Below are 10,923 nucleotides of genomic sequence, written 5' to 3'. Positions count from 1 at the left end.
GAATGTAATGAGTGAGAATTTAATAAGCTCAATATGTGCACAAATAAAAGCTCATACAAAAGGAATACAGAGAGGCACAGACGGGCACGAAGCATATTAAGATTTCTCACTTTTTTGCATTTAGCACCAGCAATTAGAGTTAGCAGTAATTTAAAACACGCATATTTCTTTTAAATGATGATAACAATGTACTTGGCAGGATTACCAACTGGGCAAAGCAGGAAAATATCCCCCAGGCTCAAGACCCTCAACACCTCTCGGTCAAATTATTGTTTTGGTATTTTCTTAACTGCAAATGTGTATGTTAATAGTGCATGCACAACTAAATCAGATTAAAAACTGAACTGACAGAGGGCTTTAGGGCAACAACTAGGTTGACCAAGTGTCCCGCTTTGTGCGGAACTGCACAGCATTTTCATCCCTTTTTCCACGTCCCACCCATTGAGACGCTGTCCCGCATTTTGATTGGCAGCTATAATTTTCAAAAGTTAAAACTCTAAAGGACAGATGCTGGGAGTTTTGTTTTTTTTTATCTGGCTTTTTTCTATGTTAGTCAAACTGCGCAGATATGCGATCAGGACCTGATTAACCTGTCAGTGTCTTGCTGCCGCACCTTGTTGTCAGTTGCCGTAAATTGTGCCAGTCGTGACCGGTCGCGACATACCGCAAAGCAGACACAAACACTAAACTATGGATTTTGGCGGAGATAATGGAAAGTACAGCAAAGAAGAGGAGATGCAGTTTCAACAAAGACTGGGAAACTACATATCAGTGGGTGAAGCCGGTGTAAGGCGATTCTCAGAGAGTTTTCTGTGAAGTTTGCCAGAGTTCGTTTTCCGTTTCACACGGTGGGGAATACGACGTGAAGCGACACAGTACATCTTTTGCTGGTGAAAATATTGGTTAAAAGTTATATGAATAAAAAAGCACTTTATTCTCCATCAAAGTTTGTTATTTTTTAAAGTTAGATAGACATTATATATATATTAAAAAATAAAAAATAAATAAGACCCCCCCTCTCAGCTTTGGTAAGGTGTCCTACATTGTCCCACACGAATATGCTCTTTTTCCCACAATTGGTTTATTGAGATCTGGTCACCCTAGCAACAACTGCATTATCCTGAGGCTTCAGGCATCCAGAATTAAACTGCAGTTAAAAAATTTAATTTTTTTCTGCATATATTGTGCTTATATGGCTGTTTGACTGAGTAAGTTCTGTATAATGAAGCTTTAGCAAACAAATTGATAACATGCATATTCCACACACAAAAAGAGTTAGGCATACAGGCTCATATTTGCCATGACGCCCTCTTGTGGCTTAATCTTAAATCTACAGTTAAACCCCAAATTATTCATACCCATGTCAATTTTGGATTTATAGTTAATTTTTGATAAAGAAGTTTATTCTGCCTAGGAAATGCTAAAAACAAGTGATAAAAGACAGTTGATCGTTGTGATAAAGATGTTGATTACATCTTTTGACTATACGTTTTTGAACATTTTTACTAAAAATGCAGCATCTAAAATTATTCACATTGATTGAAATTGTCTCAGATATTTGAGAAAATGTATATACAGCCCCAAATTTTCATGGTAAAATACACTATGAACTGACAGCTGATTTGATATTTTCCAAGTCAGTTACTAGTCATTTCCAAGCTGTGGCGAAAACCAAAGAGCTTAGTGAGGTTCCTATTAGTGTCCATCACAGGGAGAGAGTTGCTGCTCATAACAGAGTGAACGGCAGCTGTTTTCAAGTGCTAGTGCACACAGTTTAAGGCAGAATTATGAAGTACAAGGAGTTCCACATTGTAAAAAATCAAATAAAAAAAAAACTAAAAATGTGCGGTAAGAAGGCAAAAGAAGAAAGCTTTTGGTGAGCAGTTCTGTGATCACACGAGATGAAAATGGAGTTACGTGAACACAGGGACATGGATTTCATTTGGTGAAAGAAAGAAGCATTTAATCTCCAGATACCTTTCACACAGTCAAACATGGTGGCGGAAATGTAATTATTCTGAGGCATTTTTCAACCAGTTTAGCCAAACAGTTTGATAAAGTAAAGAGCATCATGGGAAAAGAGGACTGCATGAAGAGTGTGCCTGAATAACGTCAGGCAATCTGCAGAAAAACTGACCATCCAACAAGACAATGATGTGAAACAAAGAGCCAGAGTGGTGAAGAAATGGTGAAGAGAAAACAATGAGAAGATGTTGGAGCGGCAAGTCCAAACCTGAATCCATCCAGAATCTGTGAAGGAACTGAAGAGCAGAGTGATGGAGAGGAAGCTTTTAACTTCAAAGTGTGTGAAGCAAAATAGAGGTTTTGCAAGTGAATACTGACAAAACAGATATGGCATTTTTAGTAGAAATGTAAAGAAAAACCACAACAACAACACTGAAATAAATGTATCATTGACATCTCCAACACAATGTCTGACTGTGTTTTGTCACTTGTGTATGTCATTTCCATCCTGAAGAAACCTATTGGTCAAATAAAGATTGACAAGAAACAAAAAGATTGTTCGGGGTATGAATAATTCTCATTCTACAATTCTAAAACTGTACATTGATTTTAGTGTTAACTTTTACTACTACTTTAATAGACCAGGTCTTAGATTTTTCTCTGTATGTTGGTACGCCTTTTGGACAGAAAGCCAGACAGAAAATCCAACCCCTACACACTGTCTTGTTGTGGTGCAGCGAGGCGGAGGTGTGACCCAGATGCCCTTGCTGCCTTTAACCAGGTGTCCTGCTTGGCCTTTAACATGACTTATCTGTGGCATGACCCCTGCTGTGTCGGGGCCCCGTACCCTGCCATTTCCTCCCAAACACTGCCAGCACTGTATCATTTCCCTGTCACCAAATGACTGGCTAGCTGCTGTGGCGTGCTAATGAGAGGAAGAGAAGGCAGATGAAGAGAAACTACAGGAAGACTGCTTCTTCATTTCCCCCCGTGCAATACAATGCACAGAATCAATCCTCCGTCCTCCATTTGTCTGTCTACAGCCACTTTGGTTGCAGGGAGAAATTAAGAGCAGCACAGCAGTTATTAGCGTTGGAGAAAATCTTTTTGAGAGCACACACGCACACAAAAACCCCACCAGTGCGATTCAGTGGCTGTAATTTGTACATCATTGTGTCATTTTTGTAGTTTTAGCAAAACAAAGCAAAAAAATAAAGCCTGTTCCCTTGTGTTGATTAAATATATTTCTCTATGCGACATGATTTTAACCCCGACTTTGGGGTTTTTGCAATACTTTCATAAATCCTTGACACACAAGAGACTGCAAAGCATATGAATTCTCGCATATGCAATTCCCTCAGTATACATTTAGAGCTACAGTCAAACTTTAGTCTGTGCACCTTCTCAGTTTTTAATTAACCTCAGCAAAATCACTTTAAAAAGATAACATTTTAGATAAGACCACTGTTTCTTTACACTCATTTTAAGTTAAAAGTTTTATTTGGTTCGTATTAAGTTAATCAGATGCTAACAGAGAATAAAGACAGATAAAGGATGGGTAATCTAATGTGTTGCTTTCTCATACAAAGCTATCAGTGTCTTTGAATAGGTTTTTCCAACAGGCTCGGCTGAATGAATTACACTAGTCTGTTAGTATTCTGCCTCAGCCATACAAAAGGTCAATGTCAAATGCACCTCATTTAAAAGTCAATAGCAACCATGCACATCATCTCCTGGGAATTCTGTCCGGGAACCCTCCAGACAGCATTGTGTATCATTCAGTTAGTAGAGGGCAGCCAGAGAGCTTTTTTAATCTTGACCTTCCAATAAAATATGCTCCCTATCCAGAATTACATGGTCTAAAATGGAGACATAAGCTCCCAACAAATCATGGCCAGACTCAAGGGAGAGGTTCAACAGTGTCGGACGCAGACACAAGAGGTTCAACACCGACTAAACGTGCATATCTCATAACTTATTTCCTTTAGGTTAATATCTAAAGCAAATTCCTACATTCTAATATCAGTTTTGTAATGTAGAAACCTAATTGGAAATAATAACAGATTTATTAGAAAGTGATATATTAGTATTTATAAGTAAAAATGGTAAAAGTAAAATTGTTGCGTGATCCAATACTGTTTAAAAAACACTTTTTAAAAAATTTTTGGCACGGTGCTGTCAGCAGACAGTATAAAATACCTGTTATTTCCATATTGTCTCACACAGACAGCAGCAATGCAACTCCAGCTACAATCCATTTGGCAGGAGGCTGTTTGGTTCGGAGGTGGAGGGACCAGACATATGTGGAGCCACGCTGCTTGGTGCGATATACGGGACACTCAAAAGTATTCTTGAGCTCCTGCTCCTCTGCAGGCACAGCTCGAACATACAGCACCGGCATGACTGGAGTCAGATCCCTCAACACCGCCTCGGAGATGAGTCCAGACTGAATGTCCCAACGTGCTCCTGTAAGGACACAGGACATGTTGCACTGTGGATTTGACTGGTGATACTGAGCAAAACAGGAAGCAAACTACTGTCAAAAATCTGTCTAACTTAAGCGAATGCAGGAGAAGAGATTGTGGGGTTAAATAATTCTGACCTTCCACGAAGAGTCCGTGGAGGTAGGCTCCCTCCCGTGGCGGATGCCCAAAGTCGTCTTTCATCTTCTTCGTTACGTCCACGGCCAGAGTCATCCTGTCCAGGGGCCACTGGTTCTTGCGAGCGATGCTCTGCAGCACGGCTGTGAAACATGACAATGCATGTTAATATTTGTGGTGCACATGTCTTAAAATCTTCACAGAACAGAGGCTCACCGGTGAGGAAGGACTGAGGGTTGAAGAGACCTGAGAGCCAAACAACTGCTGGTAGAACAAAATCTTGAGTCCAGCTGTCAAGCTCATGACAGCTACAGATGAGATCATTCAGCCTATAAAACAAATAATCACTGATCAGCTACAAAGCAAATCATTACCTGAAGCCTTTATGTACCTGATACATAGGTAATATTGGCTTTTTTTTTTAAAGACATTTATTACATTTGTTGATATATTTTTTGCCAAAGTGAACTTTGTAGTGTATCATGGGAAAATATAATAAATAGTGTAATGAAAAAAAGATTATATATGCAGAAGAGTGACTGAGAAGTTACCATGGTGCCAGTGTTTTAGTGGAGGGATAAGCTAGTCGGGCCCAGGAATGTGGGACAGAATCACTAAACAGTGCAGACTGTAGAGACTCCATACTGGAGGAGATGGTAAGTTCTCCCTGCGGACGCAAAAATCCTCAATAACGCTGCTTAATATTATTGATATTACTATAAAAATTGTGTTGCCAGCTCACCTTTAGGCCCAGATCCAGCTCATTAAGGGACTTCCTTATTTCTGCTAGCAGAACATTCATGCGCTCACACTCCTGAAAGCACACTAAGATGTAGGGGCTTCGCTCTGCTGTCTTTGCGATCAACTCTGCAATGTTGTACTCCTCAGGAAGCTTGTCGAGGATGTCTTCGATTATAGACGTGACCTGACAAATACAATAAAGTTATTTAAGGATGGGTAGCTCTCAGCAGCTTTAATTCGAGTACGGTTCTTTCTGCCTCCACACCTTCTCCTCTGAGCTCTGAGCTGCTCCCTCTCCGCTGGAGGAGTCCCTGGGCTGCAGCTCCAGCAGAGTCTTTAAGAGGTTGTCTGAGGTGACAGTGAGGCACTCGAGCTCAGCGTTTGGATGGAGGCCATATAAAGTGGGGTTCTCAGAGGGGAGATGTTCGTCAATATAGCTGTGGTAACCGGCGTAGTCAGAGAATGGAGGAGCCAGGAAACCAGGACACAGGAAGAGCTCCGATTCAAACTATAAAGTGGAAATTTAGAATGTAAAAATGAAAACACACAACAGCAGGAAACAGATTTATATCTGATTGTTTCAATTAGAAGTAGCAGAGGCCTATACTGTCTGATGAAGACACGGAAAACACACAGTAAATTTATGTGCAAAACTGCAGTTTAGTGTTACATCCCAAGAGGGCAGCCTTTACCTGGACAACAAAAAGAAATCCAAAACAGTGCTGCAGATGGTCTCTATTGGGAACCGTAAAACTGAACATACTGAGAACAAATAGGGATTCTTTTTAAAAAACTTGAAACTTATATGATTAAACCAGCTGAAAATAAGTTTAAATGTGACAGTTTGGTTGAAATCAAACAACAATCAAATAAAAATGAACAGATTATTCTCTCATCGTCACTGACTCACCATTTTTGGATGCATGAATTCTTGCAGATACGTCTTGCAAAGTCTTCTATCCCAGTCATCAGTAATGTGTCCTCCATACATAATCTCTCCAAAAAGATAACACAAATCCTCCCAAGGCACCTGCATGGACTATAAACAGACTCAGTTTGTAGTAAGAAGTTAATTTTAAAATTATTACGAGCATGATAACTCCTTAATAAAATTATTTGAGTAATGATAATGGCAGGAATATGTAACAAAATTATGTTTCTTTGCACACTTTGATCTTATGTATGACAGAAAGAGTCTCTTTCTCAGCGGAAGATTATGATCCGTGAGGGTGAAGGAGGAAGAAAAGAACCTGTGATTCATAACAAATTACAAAAGCTGTAGGTTCACAATCATTTGTACCTGTATTGTTTTGCAAATTGCTTCCTTCATCAGCTCTAATTGCAGTGATCACTTATGTAGCGTTGTGAACTGTCACATTGGCTGCATGTAATTACATTTAGGATAACGCTTCATTGCCCTCCTAATGAATTCTCTGTATACGCACATACAGGTTACTGTTTGGTTAACATAATGAAGGACATTCGTTTTTGGAGGGCAGAATACCTTGGAGACATAATTGGTTATGACCTGAGTAATAGGAGTTCTAAGAGAAATACATTAGGAGTTGTGAGGGGTGAAGCACCCCACGAATGGATTTTTTGTCTTCATGAAATAAAGCTAAATTATAGGTTGCGTGCTCGTACTTATAAGAAATGTGGAGGAAAAAAAGCATTGGAATGAACATTTCTCACAAATAACAGAGGAACAAAAGATTTCAATAAGTAATTGGAGACACTGCGCAGTAATTCACCGTCCCTGTCTGACAATAATGCCACAGCAAATACCATTATTATTATAAATTTACGGAGCTGAGAAGGTAGTTGTAAAAACAAATTAAAAGTTTTAATGCATTAATAAAAAATGAGAACAAAATATAAATAAATAATTCAAATGTTGATTTAAAAATAGTAAATAAAAAAAGAAAAATACTTTAGTGTTGGCCTCTAAGTAGTTGTACAACACGTTGGTTGAGATGGTGAGGTCTCCTGTGCTGAAGGGGTAGTTGTGGTTCCAGCCTTGTGGACCGAATTTACGCCGCTCTGTGACGCAAGCGTGGAAGAAGCATAGAGAGAAGAACATGGAGTTGAACTCTTGTTCTCTGGAGCACATATCCAAAGTGTCCTGAAAAGAGAGAAGAAAAAGTAAATCGCCATGAGTGTTACAACCAATACATACAAAATTTGAAGTGCTTTTTTTTGGGCATTCTTAACAAACCTGATTGAAATTGTTGAGGGCTGCATGCAGACTGGCGTTCATGCCAGTGGGCGGCTCATTCGTGATTTTAATGGCGTTCTCCAACATGCCTCTTGGGATGACGTGCTGCTCAGGGCTCGGTGCTGGTTCCCCGGTGATGAAAACCCTGTAGCTGGGATGGCTGTCCACTGCTGCTGCCTCCAGTAGGGCATCCAGAGAAGGCAGCCAGCGAGACACCAGGTGTACATTCTGAACCACAAATACATCACAAAATATCATACACAATATGCAACAGGTTGACAAGATAAATTTCTATAGTCATGCTGACATTCATAAGAGGAGGATTCGTTTCTCTGTGATTCGTATTCGTCAGACAATCCTGCACTGATTCACTTGGATGCAGGCTTCTCCCTAAAGGAGCCATTTATGGAGCTGATCTAGCCAATTATGGCTTTTATTGAACCAAATTGAGTTTATTTCCCTTTCCTCCGGGGGGTGAGATAATATCATTAGGCAGGCTAGAAGTGCAGCCTGAACTCTACAGTTGCCTAGTAAATGAATAGCAATATCCTCTACCTGCAAAATGACCCAGTGCCCATGTTTCGAGGCATTCCTGAGAACCCTCTCAGCTACTTCCTCCTGCCCCTGACCCAGCGACACGTTGTGTAAAGTGCCCTGGTCGATGGAAAATCCCAGCTTTAAACCTGCACAAAAAAACATTTAGAATACGGTCCCTACCAAATAAGACAAAGGAACAAATGGTAATTGTAGTACCTAGTTTCTCTACATCTTTGAGCGGATCTACTCCAGGTGAGAGGATGAAGAACACAGGGGTTGAGGGACCACTATCCCCAAACAGCTTTTCAAACTCCAACCGGGCACTCTCCACATAATTGGCTCCCATGCTTTCCTCCACAAATTTCCTGTCAGGAAACATTGTCAAAAAGCTCAGTGATGTGCAGTGCTTACAAATATAAATGTGTTAGTGGTCATTTACTCACCTTAGAGCGTAGGTCATCCTATCAGGCCGGAGTGCTCTCAGGATAATGAGCTTCTGGAGGGAACTCTTATTCTTCCAGTCCTGAGGAAGCCTTTCCTTCTCTGGACAGCTGGACTCGACGATCTTCCTCCAGCGCTTTGGTGAACTTTCAACGTCTCTGTCGAGCCCAGTGAAGTCATCCATTGTGGAAATTGTCTATATCAAAGTAACAGGCAGTAATGATCGCTATTAACAATAAAAACATGATCCTGTTGATCTTGTAACACTTTGTTAATGTCACTAGGCTATACCATACCTTAATGGCCCCCCATGCGTGCGGAGAGAGGAACGACACTGGACTAACTTTGCTCGTTTCCACTGGAAAGTGCAGTAGAAAGTCACATTCCTGAGCATCAATCAGGCCCTGCTTGAGCAGAATCTGAGGGGAAGAACCAGGAGCAGTGTGTAATGATCTATGTGGGATCGATCTCTTCCCAATCATTTCCACAACAACCTGAAAACTGCAAGAAAACTCTGACAAAGGAACTGGGTAAACTTACACAGGCCGAGCAAGTGCCTGAAAAAGCCACATGAAGGGCAGCCTTCAGAGTTGCACAAATTCCTAAGATGAAAACAGTTGGCGCAATGACAGATAATTGCATTATGCCATCAGAACCAGCCCCCTTGTCAGAACCAACTGTCTGAACAGCAGCCATGGAGCAAGGTGTGAGAGGTAATCAATAGCAGCGTATGGTGGCGCTGACTGCTTTTAATTGAAGTTAATGTGGGGGCAGAAAAGTACTTTGATTGATGAGGATGACAGCAGGCTCCACCTTTGAGGCGGTCCTGAGTCCCTCACCTGGAAGGCAGTGTGTGACAAGAAGGTTAACTTGTCTCTCTCAAACAGGCCCTGGCTAGTGTACAGGAATACAGAGTAGGTGATGGCCTCAGTGAGGGTGTGCACTCTGGTCTTCACATCCTCGTCCCATTCGGCACGCTCCATCGCTTTGTTAAACACCGAGTTAAAGGTCTGGAATACAGCAAAAAGAGAAGACACTGATAAGGTGCATGTAGCCGACTGCAAGTCAAATACTCCAATTATCAGATCCCATATTCAGCATTTTTTTACAATCATTGGTATTGTCCTGCTTTTTAACCTACTACAAATGTAATAAATACATTACAGTACATAATTCATCACAACGAACTCTTACAGAAATAGAAACGAAGGTGTTATCCCGGGGTTTAAATTATGCCATCATACCAAAAAACATTCCATATGAAGAATGCATCCTGGCCACAGAGCTGGCGTGTCAAAAAATCCAGGATCAAGGCCAAAAGGCCGAACTACGCAATGCTGTAGCAGGCATACTCAAGACAGCAAAACTCCCACAAAGCAACATCACTAAACAAGAAAGAGCAGCCATAGACTCATTAAAAAAGGACAAACCCATCACCATTTTACCTGCAGAAAAAGGAAGAACAATAGTCGTTATGGACACCAAAAAATACACATCACAAATGGAAACAATGCTAGTTGACACAAACACATATGAAATATTAAAGAATAATCCCACAGAAAAAGAAGAAAATAGTGAAAGACCTGCTAAAACCACTTCTGGAGAGCAAGAAAATAACACAGGAAGCATACGATCACCTCATACCCACAGCAAGCATCACCCCCCGAATATACGGTACACCAAAAATCCACAAAAAAGACTCCCCTCTACGACCCATAGTAGACAGCATAGGTTCCGTTACATACAACCTATCCAAAGCACTGGCAGAGATAATCAAACCCCTTATTGGACTTACAGAACACCACTGCAAAAATTCTAAAGAACTGGCCAAAGAACTCAGCAACCTAACAATAGAAACAGACGAGATCCTCATTTCACACGATGTAGTATCCTTATTCACCAAAACCCTGGTAGACGTCACCCTGCACATAGTCCAGGAACGTCTACACAAGGACAAAACACTCCACAAGCTCACAAATCTCACAGTTCATGACATTTACAACTTATTACAGTTCACTGCCAAGTCCACTTATTTCCAATTCAACAACATCATCTACAGCCAAAAAGAGGGATTCGCCATGGGAGACCCTCTCTCCGCCATAATGAGCAGCTTTTTTATGGAGGACCTGGAACAAAGAGCCATAACCACAGCACCACCACCTCTCAAACACACCCTCTGGAAACGATACGTGGACGACATATTGGAAAAAGTTCAAACTGGATACACACAACCCCTTACAGACCACCTCAACACCATCAGCACCACAGGGAACATCAAATTTACACATGAGGAGGAGCACAATAAAACACTGGCATTTCTGGACATAAACATCCACCACAAGGACGACAGCAGCGTAAAAATCACAGTTTACAGAAAACACACCCACACAGCCACAACACACAAACTGTCAGTAGTCAGAACAT

The 10,923-nt window shown here is 41.0% G+C and overlaps 1 protein-coding gene across 1 annotated transcript in view; it reads right to left on the bottom strand.

Moving 5' to 3' along the window:
• Positions 1-3,351: 3,351 nt before the first annotated feature.
• LOC111588827 (dynein axonemal heavy chain 11) overlaps positions 3,352-10,923 on the bottom strand; it is a 105,701-nt gene continuing 98,129 nt past the window's right edge. Inside the window, exons 71-84 of the mRNA XM_035943458.2 lie at positions 9,339-9,509; positions 8,796-8,918; positions 8,502-8,695; positions 8,275-8,423; positions 8,077-8,204; positions 7,522-7,749; positions 7,237-7,428; positions 6,217-6,345; positions 5,572-5,814; positions 5,308-5,490; positions 5,117-5,232; positions 4,782-4,894; positions 4,568-4,708; positions 3,352-4,431 (exon numbers count right to left, since the gene is read on the bottom strand). Of these exons, the coding sequence (XP_035799351.2) occupies positions 4,184-4,431; positions 4,568-4,708; positions 4,782-4,894; positions 5,117-5,232; positions 5,308-5,490; positions 5,572-5,814; positions 6,217-6,345; positions 7,237-7,428; positions 7,522-7,749; positions 8,077-8,204; positions 8,275-8,423; positions 8,502-8,695; positions 8,796-8,918; positions 9,339-9,509 (2,358 nt within the window). The 3' untranslated portion in view covers positions 3,352-4,183. The remainder of the gene's footprint in view (positions 4,432-4,567; positions 4,709-4,781; positions 4,895-5,116; positions 5,233-5,307; positions 5,491-5,571; positions 5,815-6,216; positions 6,346-7,236; positions 7,429-7,521; positions 7,750-8,076; positions 8,205-8,274; positions 8,424-8,501; positions 8,696-8,795; positions 8,919-9,338; positions 9,510-10,923) is intronic.

Source organism: Amphiprion ocellaris, chromosome 9, assembly GCF_022539595.1.
Source record: "Amphiprion ocellaris isolate individual 3 ecotype Okinawa chromosome 9, ASM2253959v1, whole genome shotgun sequence".
NCBI classification, from domain to species: Eukaryota; Metazoa; Chordata; class Actinopteri; family Pomacentridae; genus Amphiprion; species Amphiprion ocellaris.
Note: the sequence above shows the minus strand (reverse complement) of the source record. Positions and strands in the feature narration are given on the sequence as shown.